This window comes from Epinephelus moara, chromosome 10, assembly GCF_006386435.1.
Source record: "Epinephelus moara isolate mb chromosome 10, YSFRI_EMoa_1.0, whole genome shotgun sequence".
In the NCBI taxonomy this organism is placed as follows: Eukaryota; Metazoa; Chordata; class Actinopteri; order Perciformes; family Serranidae; genus Epinephelus; species Epinephelus moara.
Genome location: NC_065515.1, coordinates 19,633,221 through 19,649,915, shown reverse-complemented (window position 1 = coordinate 19,649,915; position 16,695 = coordinate 19,633,221). Strand labels below are relative to the sequence as shown.

Below are 16,695 nucleotides of genomic sequence, written 5' to 3'. Positions count from 1 at the left end.
ACAAAACTGTGCTGCAAAAGGCAAAATGCAACCAGAGCGAATGACATGTTGACGAGAAGACAGCACTGTGACTGAGTGAGAGGAGGCGGGACCATGGGGACACTGCAGCGGTGTGTGTGTCACCTTGCTGTTGGAGAGAAGAAGGCGAGGAAGTGGTATCGATAGCACTGATAGTGCAGAAAATAACTATTGAAACGGTTTCAAATATTCAGAATTGATATGTATTGATAGACTGATATTTGTGACAACACTTATACATGTAATTCTATACTGTGACATTTATATGTATCATGATCTAGGAAATTGTCTGGAAACCCAGATGAGTTGGGGATAAAATAAGCAGACAGGTGCGTCTGTTCTGGGCATTATATATTATATATAACCATAAAGCAGTCCTGCTCTTTGACTGTGCACATTACAGTCTAATACATCCAGAAATGTTTAGGTGACAGCTACCACAGTGAAAATGCCATGGCAAATATGGTTTAGCATATACTGTCACACTGACTGACCCATATTGTCACAATAACATAACATATTTGTTGGTAAGCCTGCCGAAATCCATGTCCTCACATTTTAATATGCAAAAAAACCCTCTTTATTTATATGCTTTCACTCCATAAGTGTTATTTGTTTATATAAGAAGTTGTCTGGCTAATGAGGATCACTGATGACGGTTCATACACTTTTAAATTTAGCACATCATCACCAATACAGTCTTGAGTGAAGTGCAGTTTCATGGCTCATGAACTTGTGTACACCCCAAGCTGAATCTGGATCTTTATGAAATCTTAATCTGCTGTGCTTTAAATAAACACTAACACTGTATGTACAGAGAGGAAGAACAAGGCAGTGTGCTGTCAGGCGGCAGCAATGGAGCTCCTCGGAGAGCCTCGCAAGCAGTCCTGTCACTGATATAAATAGTGTAAGCAGCATCATTTAGTCTCCAGAACCGCCTCGCGTTTATTGGCAATTGCATGCTAATATTACTGGGTCATTTCGACATTACAAGTCAGCTGTTAACAACCCCATTAACTTAATAACGTTTGTAAAAATCTGTCACATTCGAGCTGATGACGTCATGACGAATTAAAGATTTTCAAATACCCAACGGTGAATGGCAATGATCATTTTAATGGCAATTATTAACTAACTAGCTGTCCTCTAATCCCGCTAATGAATTTCACGTCGTCTGTTAGAGAGCCATCTGCTTTGATCGTTCTTGTCAATGACAGGCTCCTCGGAAAAGCCATGATCCACAGGCACAGCAGGACCCAGCCATGTTATGTTACAGCAATCAATGACCTTGTTATCGAATACTTCCAATGAAGCTCATTAGTCAAGAGAAAATCAATAGACGTAAGCCACTTATTCATACTGAGTATCTTAATATGTTCTTTTTGTGAAAATGATTAGTCAAGATGTGTCATTGTCATCTTTACTACTCCTCAAGCTACTGGGATAAGGACCGCTGGTCAGATTTAAATCAATAACGAGCACCAGATGGTTAGTGCATGTACGACTAGACGTGCTGCAAAATAATATTCAAATACATTTAAATTACAGTTCTAATCTGGAGGATGTTATCTGTGTGGTAAGAATGTGTTGTGGTTGCAATCATTATCATTATCATCAGTGCAGATGAGGAAATGTAATTATTAAGAACTAAAATCCTGAAAAGAAGAGCATAAAACCTCGCTGAATATTATTATCAATGAATTAATTATTTCAAACTGTACTGCCGTGCAGTTTCACATCTGCTGGGGAGGTGTCCACGTGAAAAATTCCTGTACAGATTATCACCCACTTGAGTCGACTAATTGCTTGCAGCTGAATGTTCTAATTGAGCCACAACCGTCCTAAGGCTATTTTCATAAAATCATTGTGCTCATGAATATAATATGCCAGCCAGATATAAAAACAACTTGGAGTGCCAACAGGATCTATCAAACTCAGCGAAGCCTCAATCCAATTCTCCACACTTCAGGACCGCATTCATTTCGGATGTTTAAAAGTGAACACAGTTTTCCACACAAGTGCTAATGTGATTTTTCCCCCACACACTTAAATTAGCCGGCCAGGGTAATTATGGCAACAAATAATTTTGGCTCTTCAGTCCCTTTCCTTGATGGAGACTGTACAGTAGGAAATACTATTTTCTCTCCACGCAGTGTGTACAGTGGGTTGCCCCACATATGGAAAGATTTCAGCTGGGTTGGCCTCAGCAGGAGCCAGAGCACACACCAGAGCTTTGACTTGTGGAGAAGTGAAGGGCTCAGACCTTGAAACAAACACTGCATTCCAAATAGGCACAAAAAAAAAAAAAAAAAAAATCACCACATTTCTTGTTTGAGGATAATTATTTTTGGCAGCAGAGGCATTACATTTGCTTCCTATTTTAGTCTATTTCTGTAAATAAACGGACAAGAGATAAAAAATCACTAATTAGTCCCATATGCACTCTTGGGCATTTGTCAAGCTGTCCTTGAATCTATTTTCACAACAGCGGACTGTTTTAAGTTTCTGCACTGATTACGCAAACACTGCTTTTATGATACAGACCTACATAGGATCTGATCTGAAAATCAATGTCTAATTTTCACATAGATAATACCATTAAACCGCTCTCACACTTTCCACTGTGATATATCTCACAAGAACTTTCACACTGACAAAGAAATTATACATGTACGCCACTTTATGTAAATATACGCCAGTCACTTTTTATACATCATTTGATCTCTTTTGAATTTCTTCCTGCGGTATCAGATCTTGCAAGGCTGTTTTTGTGTGATTTTTGAACCCACGTGCCTCACAGAGACCTTTCATATCACAGGACTCTTTCTTAGAACACACATATTTCCCTCTTTGCTCTGAGTACAATGGCTCAGCAGTGACATTGAAATGCTAAAAACACATTTAAAATAACATCTGAACCGCAGCCCCTGGCACTCTCAGGATATGCATATGAGGAATGAACCTCCGTAATCGCTGGGTGGAGAGTGTGTTTCTACGAGACTGTTTGGGGTTTGTCGTCAGGTGGCTCCTGCTGGGTCAGAATTTGTGCTTCAGTGGACTGTTTTTGCATGAGCGAGGCTGAGGGCAGCGTAACACACAGGGCCACAAGCGGGTAGCAGGCAGGCTGCAGCTTTTCAAGACAGACAATGTGAGTCAGCTATCTGACTTCATCAAATAGGGCTTGACAATAAACCCCCTGAATACAAGGGCTCTACTGTTTTATTTCATTATTTTTTTATTGGCGGCTTGCCAGAGTTGCTGACGGCCTCATACCGTCCAATTTCTCTCTCTGTGGCACTCATATGTCATTCCATCCCGCGCACTTTGGCTCAGATGGCATCCCTATGTGACAACTGGTCTCATGTATAAGGTCTCATCTATACGGTGTTACCAGCGGAGCCCCGCTGAGTTACGTGTGTGTGTGCGCAAGTCCATGCACCTCCGCGGGTTTGTTTTCCACAATAAATCATCCTTCTTTGCACATGAGTGATAGCTACAGAGACAGTGGCTTTAAAATGTGGGACGTCTCTCTGGTCAGTGATCAATCTGTAAATCGGGCCTGCCAAGAGCCTGCCCTTAATCTGACCAACAGGATTTACCAAAGGGCCAACACTGAAGAGCAGTATCTTAAAGTTTAAGAAAACGGCAGTGGTGGGAGAAGTATTCAGATCATTTACTTCAATAAAAGTGGCAATACAACACTATTAAAATACTAAATTATACATACGAGATCTACTTAAAGTACTAAATTTAAAAGTAGTCAGTGTGCCAATTCCTTTTCTACACAAACCTTTTCCATGACTTTTCAAGGTCTGATAATAATTTTTTTCTCTCGCCCTGCTTGCCTGGCGTTTTTCAAACATATCAGATTCAAACTCTATTCAAACACAATTTCAGCTATGGCATACATGCAAGGAGAGCTGGAACGTGGGGAGGAAATGAAGAAACATATGAACAAAATGCTGTCACACATCGACACATATTAAAGCTACGTTACGTCAGCAGCTACAGAAGATAAATTTGAGATATGTCACATTATGTGGAGGGTTATCCACAAAATATTAAAGCTATATTACATCAACAGCTACAGAAGATAAATTTGAGATTTGTCACATTATGTGGAAGGTTATCCATGGAAGATTACTGTCACAATTATTTCATACTTAACAAAATTCTACAACTTTTACAAAACTTTTTTAATGATTTCTACTAATTCCTTGACTTTTCCAGGCCTGGAAAATGTAACTCTAACTTCTCCAGGTTTTCCCATTTCTGTTGGTACCCTGATTATACAATCATATTATGATTTACGAATTATCATGTAAGCAGTACTGAGCTGCTATATCTATTTCATACACTATTTTATGGTTGGTAGTTTCTTCTATGACTTATCATATGTTTATAAGTTAAATCTAAATATTTAAACTAACTATAGTAAAAAGTTAATTATTTCTTACTGAATTGTAGTGGAGTAAAAGCACCTAGAACTGTTCTTATCGACAGTATTTGAGTAAATGTACTTTTAAATTCTCCAAAAAAGGCACATTTTGCACTAAACTGCCAGATGTAGGAAAATAATGATCCTGCGTCTGGACTCCAAATATTTATTTTAGTTTATTAAAAAATATGCTTTTTAAAAAGTTCTGCATTAATGAGGGCAATGTCTCAAATATATTCCTCTGTGTTTTCTCTACTAATCTATAAAAGCTATAGCAGATTGCCAACTATCCTTTCAACATCACCACAATAAGTGAATTCTCTTTTGTATCAAGAGTCAGAGGGTCTGTTTGCACAGCTGGCAAACAGCCATTAGTTTTTGGTGGCCAAAGTTGAGTTGCTGTATTATAATACTTTCTGATTGGATTGACAAAATATTTATTTATTACCAAAAAATGGTTAGACATATTTTATATAAAGCAAACGTATTATTTCTCCCTGTCTTGCTCTTTGTGTTACACACACACACACACACACACACAGGTACACATCAAATGGATTTAGCCGAGAGCAGGAGGCTCAGCCCGACTAACAAGGCAAACCAAAGCTAACAGTGATAGACTAATGTTAGCATACTTAATCTAGAATGCACATTTGCAAGGTAATGTATTCAACAGAGTAAATTACAATAGACAGAATAATTACCTCCTGCAAGCCGGATCAGATCTGCAGTTTGTCAGTCATGTCAAATCAGGAGGGACTGAAAATAGCTCTTTGCTTTTGTGGCTGTTGTACAAAGGTTAATTTGTTATGTTCATATTTTTGAAACAGGAATATGGTGTCCGGTGTGAGTTTACTGCTTCGCCCTGTGACACTGATTTTATTTTAATCTGCTCTCTCCAATTTATGAGCCCTGCTTCACCTCCCAAGTTCTGGTGAAGTTTCTAATTCTCCTCCGTTCATGTTCAGCTGTCTCAGTAGGTGCTGACATTAATGTCTTGTAGGTTATTGATACTGACAGGCTACTGTTGCCTTTTTCGTTTCTTTTTTTTTTCTACACTCAGTTTTGCTATATTCGATGGAGTAAATCAATCTGGCGGCAGCTGTGTTATTCTCCTTGTCGGAAGATTTTACTCATAAGGTAAGGGATGCAGAGGATTTTTTTGAGCACAGGAAAAATGGATGCCAACAGGGGCAACCAGACAAAATGAAATGGTTGACAGCAGTCCGTATCCGGCTGCTCAGGGCAGCTAGGCAACCGTTACAGTTGAGCCCTGTCAATTATTTTCTAAGAGTCCTGTAACTTTGGCAGACACCTCATTTTGTGATACATTTTTTTTATGTGGTAGATGTCTGCAGATTTACCTTTGTGACATGATCTTGTAGGCATCTGGAAGATAGCAGTTGATATTCTCCATCTGGAAAGGGTCGGCGTCGCAGATCTTGTCATCTGTTCGGCCATAGTTGGCACTTTCGATCATTATGACATCACTTCCTGGACACCGCAGATCGATGGGGTAACCCTCACAAGACAGCTCTCTCCGTACTAAGCCAAATGGCAGGGCAGCTCGACTAAACCCTGAGGGAGAGAAGAGAGAGAGAGAAAGAGCTCTATCAGTGAAAATCGAAGGGAGATGTGTAGTTGGGCTGACACAGAGGAAGACGGCATGAAAGGCGGCAGGATATCAGAGCTGAATGTGCTGGGTACACACAAGAGCAGCATCTCTGTGCGTTCCTTTTTATTCACAAGGCTGTAACTGTTTAGCGAGATGAATCACGCTGATATGTGGATGGTGAACCTTGCATTGGACTTCTAGCCTGACACACATACATCAGTATATTGAGTGAACATTTCAGATCTCAACCGCACCAGTGGGCTAATGGTGTTAGTATGTCATCCCCGTGCCTAACTGGTCCTGGAGAAAATCGATAATTGTCATTAAAGTCTAGTTTGTCGGCTAAAATGTCTGGAGCATTGTAACCCCTTACAACCGTCTGTGTACAGTAGGAACACTGACACAACACTAATAACAGCCGATGTGATGTTAAAACTACATAGGAATTCATTTTGTAAAGCTTTTTTGTTTGCCACCAACGTCTTTTCTTTGTCACAATGCTTTCATGTGTTTGATTTCAGTATGGAAACCTGCTGCCATCAAATAGCCTATCACTAGAGACTTGTGGTTTACTTGAAAAGCTCATTTTTCTATCCAAAATTAAAAAGTACAACAAGAATCTGTACAACATAGATGTAATTTAATCCATTTTGCAGCGCTGACAATCGAAGGGCGGGCTATTGAGAGGCTGGAAAAAAAAAAAGAAAAGTTGCATGTGTATGTGTGTGTGTGTGTGTGTGTGTGTGTGTGTGTGTCTGTCAGGGAGGGTGTGGGGGTAGGAAAAATAGAAAAGAAATCAATATTGTGGCTTTCTGCTCTGCAAATGTGAACAATGCCAAAAGCCATACTTAAACTAAAAGTGAACTACATGCATAAACTATAGCGGTCCAAATATGGGATATTTTTGGTCGGAGCAGCTTTCTACAGCCGTGATATGTCAAGTATTAGAGGAGAGTGGCATAGGGCTTAAAAAGATTGCCAGCTGCCCCTCTGTGGACTCTGACTAAACCATTGGCAGCTCTGAATAATAACTACAGCCTCATTGCATGCCATGCTGACTTTGTCACCTCTTTGAGCCTTTTAAATAATGGTGTTGTTACCTGCGACTTGGTTGATGGCTATGCTGTTAGTGTTTCCAAAGCCTCTATTTCCCTAATGAGGTTTGGTTCACAGTCACAGGAGGAAGAAGAAGAAGAAAAAAAAGTGTCGTTACTACTTCTCATGCACTAATTTGTTTGGCACCTGGACAAGTCGGACCGATCCATATGTGCAGTTGTTTATAATTACAAAGCCCTTTTTCTTTTCATGAGTCATCGAGATGTTCTTTGTGTGGCAACAGTTTACTTAAAGCCACTGACTTCATCTCTGCTAAATTGGCCTGGAAAGGCCGAGTTCATTTTACCCTATTGGATGCTTCATCAATTAACTACCAATATAATTATCTTTGTCTGATTAAATGCTATGCTATAATGGCACGAGATTAGCATTCTGCATTGTGCCCCTCGCCAGGAAATACTACTGTGGTATTTTACAAAGGAAGATAAATGTCAGTTTGTGTTGCCTGATCCTCCGTTTGCGCAGCAATCAGGTGAAAGTCCTACTAAAGAGCTCAGGGTAAACAAAGGATATATCTGTATGGAGGAGGGCAGCTCTCCTATCTAACCTCTATAAGACTTTATTTGTTTGGGAGCATACGATCATCAGGGAATGATCTTTTTTCCTCTACTTGCTCTTTCTGACAGCAAACTTTCTCATGTGACCAATAGGCATGAAAAAGTAAAGGCTTTCAAATATGATAGGTTTCAGCCATATTTCATTTTTGCAGCCCCTTTTCTCTCTGGAGTCAAAAAGAAACGCTTAAGGTGATAAACAATTTATCAGAGATGTTGGCTTGAGAGAAAAAGCCCAAGTGGGGAGAAGAGAAAAAAAGGAAAACACTGCATGTTAGGAACAGGACTTGACAGCCAATCTTGAGTTCGTGTCAATGCACTTCAGCAGAGCTCCATCAAAAGTCAGCAATGCAATGTGTGGTAACCATACGAACATATGTAAAACATCAGTCAATGCCACATTTAAATTTCTATACTTAGAACATGGCGTGAAAATGGCAGCTTTGTAATGGAGACACATCCACTGCTTTTCTCTCAGCAGTTGTCCTCTCAAAGAAAAGGACAGCTATCGTGATGCAACTGAGAAATTTAAAAGCCTTTCAAAAATACATAAGATGTGGAATTTAAATGAGTATGTAATTGATACCACGCACAAGCAGAAAAAAATCCCACATCATACCTCAGCAGCGAATATATATTCAGGCATGAGTATCTTCAATGGTCGAAACAAACAGTGCATTTCTGTCTACCAAATCGACTGATCCTCGCTTGTCTTGCTTTAGAGGTCAAATACACTTCACATGGATCAATTGGGCGGCAGTTACGTATGGCTGGGTGGGATACATTACCTTGCACTGGCCTATTTTGTGGCTGGAAGTGAACCGGTTCTTTGGCCATGTGCAAGACTTCAGAGTTTGATCTGCAAATCCGCAGCCAAACCCACTGATGCTCCATGTACCAGGAACACTGTTATAACACTTAAATCCCTCTGCAGAGCCTTTACAATCTCAGCTTCTGGTTTTATGATTTAGAACTGATGCAGTCTCTCTACTTAAGTAGGAAAACAGAGACCGGAGCAACGAGGAGATAAATGTGTGCTCAAAAATACTGTAAGACTCCTACTGAAATGCACTAGCAACTGCTCCACCATGCTGATGACAGGCCCTGTAATAACAGTATATTTTCGTGTTCAAATCTCTGGAAATCAAACGAAATTGCCGTCCTCTAAGCGCACTTTATTTGCCAGCTGAGTTTGTGCATCATGGACCAAAAGCACGATCGTAAACAACCTCCAAAAGCCTCTCTCCATTGATTAGGCCCGAGGCTGAACTACTTTTCACCCTGGTGTCGGGTGGTATTTTTGGTACATGGGGAGATGAGTGACACAGACAAATCTATAAAGGGACATCCAATAGTCCAGCACACAATTGATGTTAGTCCTTATTTCAGTGCCTAAAATGAAGTCAGCGATGTTGGGGGTGTTTTCTCTAATGTTGTGCACAGTTATATCATTTCATTTTGCAGATTCCCCAGAAAACATCTTCATTTGAAATTTAAAATTCCACACTGGTGTCATCCAGCAAAATAATAATAAAATTAAATACAATTAAATTTAAAATGATAATACTACTACTACTACTACTACTAAAATAATAATACTAATAATAATATGTAATACTCAATATATAAAACTTAATATTAAAAAAACTTAATTTAGTAGTAAAAAAAAACAACTTCTTTCTCAGTTTTCATACAGACATTATGAAGACAACACAACACCATCGATCATGCTCTAGAACAATGATGCATTGCAATTACAACAGAATAAAGTGATCACAGTGAATCTAACATAAACAAAATCCAATGCTTATTGTCTCACTTAACTAAAGAAATTCATTATTCAAATGAGCCTGAAAAGTAATCATTATTTTGCTCACAGGGTCATTAGCATAATTATTCAGGGAATGCATGATATGAAAATTATTTACTTTCCATATGCTGACAGTAAACCACGTCAAGAATATCAATATGTGCCTGATGTTGAAATACTGACTATGTAAGGAATTTCTTTTTCCTTTGCACTCATCCTGTTAGGTCTCTCTAAAATCACATCTACAAAGACTCAACAGTTTATTGGAGCAGCACAAGAGCACTTGTTGCTATATTGTGTTTCATTCTACAAATGGGAAAAGGCTGCTGAACAAACAAAATGGTGCCACACATAAAGCACACTGCTGGCGAATGGGCGCAGAAACAGAACCACATGACTGCGACCGAGAGGAATTTTTACTTGTGCTCATTTTTAGGCTGTCACACACATACACACACACTGTTTCAGACCCAAAGGGAAACTCAGCACCTTCCTCCTCGCAGGTAGCACACACTTCAGACACCCCCCTCGAAATCTGAGATGTTATTTTACTGGCTTTGATGTACGTTCACTCTGTGATAGTGCATCCAAAGCTACCACAAGGGCTGGAAATAGAGATGCCAATCAGTCGCACACCTAAAAAGGAGGAGTTTAACATTTCGCTGCACTAATTAAACGCCAGGGAGCAAAGGATCATGGCATAGTCAATAAATATTATGTGGAAAGCTCGATCTTGTGACCATGGCAACGTGGAGCAGCAGAGACATTACTGGTCAGATCCTTATCATGGCCATGCTGACACTAATCAGGCATTCTGGTCACCCATCACACCCACCACCACCGCCACCACTACTAGAAAAGCATTTCAATTCCTCTTCATCAGCTATGTAGTAAGCATTGAGCTAAGCAATGATCAGTGGCGCTGCACAGTAACAAAGCATGCAGTCGGACCTCTATTCTTTCTTTCCACCCACAGACTGAAATTACATTGTAAGCGTTGGAAATAGTACATATTTTACAACCAACAAATTAGAGCCAATTTCTGTTTTGTCCACTACAAAACAGCTGTTTGGTTTCTTTAGAAGATGATTGCTCAACCTTTTGACATGTGCTTATTGTACATGCTGTCATCACATGCTAGTAATTGGCATTGATTGGTGCACAGGACCTCTATTTCCATGGGTTATAACACTTTATTACACCAATGAGGAACCTCTATTTAAAGCTTCCCAGGCTGGCATTTACTACCATGTGTAACCTTCGCATTACATTAGGCGCATACAGAATCTGCAGCTGAAGAACCGCGAGAGAATCCCGTATGTAAAGTGGAGCCATTATACGCTGTCTCTTTGGTGCTGTAATGTTTTAATTCTTTTTTTTTTTTCCCCACAGATGAGCCAAATCAATTGGAAAGTGACCATCTGGTAGGATATGAGTGTCACTGAAGCAGAGGTAATGAACAAAATGTCTTCCTATTTCACACAAACGAGGAGTCATTAGGATCTTCATCAGCCATGTAGGGAGCTTCTCCCATGTAGTCCCATGAAATGAGACATTACTATGATCAAACCCAAAGGGACATACAGTACATGCTGCAGACATAAAGTACATAGAGTACACACAGCTAAAGTGCAGCTTTGCAAACAGCTGTACGTTTATTGAGGGCAACAAACTTGAGTCCTTCTCAGTTACTTTTAATATTCCATCATTACCTAACACTGATTATGCAGCAAAAATGCAATGACAGATGAACTATACTGCTTTTCATCGGGACTATCTTGCCTCCAGTAAATGGTTTTCATATTAAAATGACCCTTTGTAACTTGAGTTACACATGCTTCCAGAGTTAGTCCAGGGCCAAAGCAGAAGCTGATCAAAAGGCCTATTCAGCCACTCACGCTGCCATCATTGTGGCCGGAGCACAAAAGAGGTCTCCAGATTATTTTGATGTGAAACCAGATAATTTTTCTGTCGAGAGCCACTGAGGAAAGTGACGGGGACGCTCCCGACGCTTGTCGCCAACCGTTAACGCAGCCCTTTGATTCTCCTCGCTCGTTCTGATGAGAGCTAAACAGCTGCTTGTAAATGAGCTAGCATCGCCGCTTGGCCCGCCATTATTCTGCACTCCTGAGTCGACAAGGTCGCTTGCTGGGGGGATTTGGGGTGAAAGGAAAGTGTGGCCTATGGCATTAGCTTGGAGCCACAGGAAACGCAGCTTGAGTCCTCCAAGTTCTGCCACCCCACCCCTTTCCCCGCTTCTCTCTATGGTACAAGCAAAGGAAGTCTGTGAAGGAAAAGAAACCTTTAAGTCAAGACTCTTCCCACAGTGCTGATTCTATAATCCAGAGATATCCTTTACAACAGCATGTATTCTTAAGAAGTCAGGTCCACACAGAGGAGGAGAAGAAAGAAAATATTGCATATATTCTGCAAACAGCAGGGTATGAGGTAGACTGCTGATTTTGTGTGGCCATTCTAAAAAGAATTACACTACTGGTTTGACAGATATTATTCTTTTGAATTTCTTAACATTAACTTTAACTCAAGGCTGTGTTTCTATTTTTTTCCCCTGTATGTGTGTTGAAAGCTGATGTCATTTTCTTGGGCATGGCTAACAGCAAACGACAGTCACTTCTGTAGAGGTTTTTTCTCCTCTGTAATTCAGCCAGTAACAATTGATGTTGAAGCTATGACTTATGTGGCACCGATTACACTGACACGACATCTTAGCTCATATTTATATCAGAGATGATCAGCGAGAAGCCAAAGCTATTCTGTAGGGGAAAAACCATTGATTTTTCTGTTCTTATTTCATCCATCCATTAGCACGACGCACAGTGCCAGACTGAAAAAAAGGAATGTGCACAAAGCCATAGTGGTCTTGGCTTTAAAAAAAAAAAAGTGAAAAAGAAAAAATTGATCTGAAGCCATTAAAAAAAAAAAGCATACAGTATAAAAAAGAAGAAGATCCCACATCACATTATGTAGTGTCAAAATACGTGGAACACAAGGTAATGTCAGGTCTTTGAAACCCACTTGCACAGAGAGAGGGAGACAGGAACAGAGAGAGATATTGGGAGAAGAAGAAGAAGAGGCAAAGAGCAGCAGGGGAACGAGCATTCCAACCTCATTTGTATTCTCCACCATCCAATTCACTCCAGTTCATTTACATCTCCGCTACTTCCATAGCAACAGCAGGGGGGCTATCAGGAGCATCTTTGATATAGGTACATGACTCTGAAAAAGATCTTGTCATTTCTCTCTGAATAGACGCCATGGAAAAAAGGGCTCCGATTTTTTCCCCTCCTTTTGGTGTTAAAGTGGGCTTCTTTAAGGAGAAATTTACCCCGTCACTGATTTTTTTTTTTTTTTTTAACATTAACTCTATTCCTCAGCCTCAGCCAGCACTGGTAAGCCTGTACAGGAAATGCCATCACTGCACGGGAGGAAATATGATCCTGTAGCTTAGTGCTTGATGATTTTACTGTGTTCACAAAAAAAAACAAAAAAAAACATGGACACCAGCAAAGTCTGGTATAGCCAAGAAAGGTTTATGTTTTTTCTTTCTAATCCGGAAGAATTTGAACAAATACGAGGCATCAAGTGTTGCCGCCAGACAAAATGAAAAAGCACTGCACCAGCAGGAAAACACAGCCTCATCAAATTCCATGTACACTTGTATGTAAATCAACCTTAAGGCCTAATTAAGCTCTATGGGGCTCATCAAGGTCATAAATCCCTTTTTTTTCATAATGCATTATTGACTTCACATCATCTGCACATGTCGGCTGACTGCACTCGCACAAGCACACAATGTCATCTCACTGTCTAATATCGGATAGCCCTGGGGCCAGGCGGTGTGTGTGTACGTGTGTGTGTGTGTGTGTGTGTGTGTGTGTATTTGTGTGTGAGAGTGAGGGGGGCGATGCTTTTTAGGTCACACAAAAAAGCAAGGACATCTTGTGGTAATGAAATGGCCGTGATGACCATCAAACAATAAATTTTGTCCCATGGTCCTTAACAAATGGTCACTGGTGGATTTGAGTCTTAAATTACAATAAATTTTAAGATTTTTAAGATGAGGTCACAGGCAGAAGGCCCGTTTTATTAGGACAGCGTTGAGGTACATTTGGTTCAATTCTAAAAAAAAAAGAGAAAGAAATCAGGAAGTGAGCGTCCAACCTGCAATAAATTAAAACATGATACAGACTTTAACCTCACATTTAAAACTGTGCAAATTGAAAGTGAGCTGACTGCTCTTTAAATGTGTTTTGTTTGATTAGTAGTGGACTGTGCCTATGACTCATTCCTGAGGAGAATTGATATAGTGCAGTCCCTGCTAAGAGTCACGGTGCCTTTTAGCGGCAGTGAGCTCTTTGGACCTCATTACTCAGACTTATCAGAGACAAATTTCAGAAGATATCAAATGATCCAGAGTTTAAAAGTGATATGGATGTGAGTCTTTTTCTTTTTTGCCAAAGACCTTTCACACTGGATTTGTGATGTGTTTGTAGTTCTTCCTTTGGTCTCCATTATATCCACAGTTTCCATTACAAATGACTAAAAAAAAAAAAAGGACTCAGATACATTGGGTAGCCCAGACTTCCTTCTCTGCTCCAATGAAGCGTTTGATGCTCCTCGATTCAATAAGGAAGCATTTCCCAATGGGTCACCAGTGGCTGTACACACAAATGAGAAGGGTCCATCTGCTTGGTTTGCATTCCCAAAGTGCACTTCCTCAAGCAGACCACAGCAGTGGTTCCTCTTCCCGGGACTCGGCTCTCATGTGTATGCATTTGTGCCACATTATTCAGCTACTGCTTCAACTGACCCCCACCTGGCATTTAAATTCCCTGACCAACCGGGTAGTCATGGCCTGATGACACGACTGCTGCTCCAACTGAATTCTTTATGCAGTTCTTATTCAGACTAGACTGCAGATTCGCTGGCTTCTAGGTTAGGTGGATTGTTTTGTGACACAATGCTATTTTACCCAGAAAAACTGGCCTCCTCGGCTTTTGTCTCCTCACTGGACTCACTCAAGGCTATGCACATATTCTGCACACCTACGTCTTCTCTGATAAATGCAACACAAAGGAAACAATAGTATTTATTTTGATGAAGGAATCCCGTTCCTTTTTTTTTTCTTTATCAAAGAACTATTATCTTTAGATTTCCCGCGGTTCAAGGATTCCATCTCATAACACTTGAAGAGAAAGCTGGCCAGGCGAAAATTGAATTTTACTCTTGTTTCAATTCATCAAGGATTTATTGGCTGCTATTCATTATGATCCAGACGCTGAATATTATCTTGATGACCTTCCATCTCATATGTATTTTTTCCCCTCAGTGAACTGATTGTTATAACATTCAAAGGAAGGTTCCCCCCAACATTTTTTATTAGAAACTTTCAGATTTGGATTAACCTCATTTGAATCAAGTCCACAGACTAAGCCTGCTTCACTCCTCCATCTGTTTCCAGCCCTCACATGTCACAGCAGGGGCACTTTGAAGTTCTCATTTAAGGATTTATCAGATGTCTCTCATGCTTATCGGCCTTAATTATTGCTTGTTGGCTATTCAAAAATAATTTGGGGACTTGCGGGGGAGTGTGTGTGTGTGATGGAAATTAGGGTACAAGAGCAACTATTAAGCAAGAGGCAATGGTCCAGCTGGGCTCAGTCAGTATTATAACAGACACCCTTATACACTAAAAAGGTTTGACTCATATTGATTTGTAGCGTCTCCACTGAGGAAATCTGTCTTTGATGACTATTTTCCTCAGCCCATCATTTACTTGAAGGGGGGGTTAAGAGCAGGGGCCCAAGCCCTTGACATACAGACGCATTCAGGGGTCATTATGACTCAGAAGGTCAAAAGTCAAGTCACACGCAGTCAAGTCGCAGTGATCTACAAGAGCACAAATGGCCCGACCGGACGTTAGACAGCAAATAAGCCGACACTTAATGACTTCTTCACTTTAAATGAGTTAATGTGGCAATGAGCTTGACCAACTTTATTATATTGTCACACAGCATATTGTAGCAGGCGCGCTTTGGTCAGGCAGGTTTTGGACAATCTTAACTGCAAAGAAAAGGCTATAAGAAGTTTGAACAAAAAGGGGAAAATAGTGAATGTACCAGTGAAACTCTGTAAGTTAACAAGCTTCATAAATGGGCACTCAGAGTTCCTTCAAAAAGGCCCTGGTTCTAAATCCTTTATATTTATGGGCGTAGTTTCACCACCCCTCGTTTACAGGAGCCTCTTCAGGATTTATAGCTGCTCTAAATCAGGACTGAAAGCAAGAGGACAAAGAGGATTCCACTAAGGGCAAGCAGGGATATCTTGCATCTGACTCTCGAGCGTGAACTGTAAAATCTGTGAAATCTTAAGCCTTTGGATATATTATGTTCTCTTAACAGAATCTGTCATTACTAGCTCTGCAATCAGTTTTCATTGCACGACATCCAAGCCATAACCACACTTTCCTGTGCTTCAGTGAACATGCCTTTCAACAGCATCCGCACAATGAAAACGTGATTACATACCCCTTGAACACCTGCAGATTGTTGTTGTTTACATTAGGTATTTCAGCTGATATGGGATGGAAAACTCACAGGCATGAGTCAATGGTTTCATAAATAGCAGTTCTCACAAGACCACTTCAATGCATTCATCCCTTGGTTGCTGTGGTTGCTAAAATCAGTCATCATCAAGACGGTGCAGAGGGACTAAATTGCTCACATTGATAAAAACATGTAATTCGCAGTATGACATGGCATGCACAGTAACAGTTCACTCCTAACAGTCTCTAATTCACAGGAAAAGCTGAGGCCTATAAGTGAATATTGCAACGCTGCACTCCGTGTGACCTGAACGCTGCAGTCTAATCACCTTAAAATTCCACAGCATTACAGTAGCAAACAGGAAACCAAGCTACATTTGCCCTTTGACCGGCTGAGCTGGCTCATTTGTCTGGCGGCGAGGTGTACATGCTGGTTCCTGTTTGAAATACCATCTACACAGGATAATCAAAAACATTCTCCTCATCTGCCCCTTCCAGACAGCACTTCATCAGCAGTCCTTGCGTGAGGTCTGTCTGCAGTCCTTGATGTCCACTACACAGGCTCTAGCAACATAAAAA

At 40.4% G+C, this 16,695-nt stretch overlaps 1 protein-coding gene across 15 annotated transcripts in view; it reads right to left on the bottom strand.

The window, feature by feature from the left end:
• adgrl2a (adhesion G protein-coupled receptor L2a) overlaps positions 1-16,695 on the bottom strand; it is a 242,152-nt gene that overhangs the window by 53,579 nt on the left and 171,878 nt on the right. For all 15 annotated transcript variants that reach the window (XM_050054607.1, XM_050054615.1, XM_050054616.1 and 12 more), the window contains one exon: positions 5,821-6,034. In XM_050054607.1, coding sequence (XP_049910564.1) covers positions 5,821-6,034 — 214 coding nt within the window. The remainder of the gene's footprint in view (positions 1-5,820; positions 6,035-16,695) is intronic.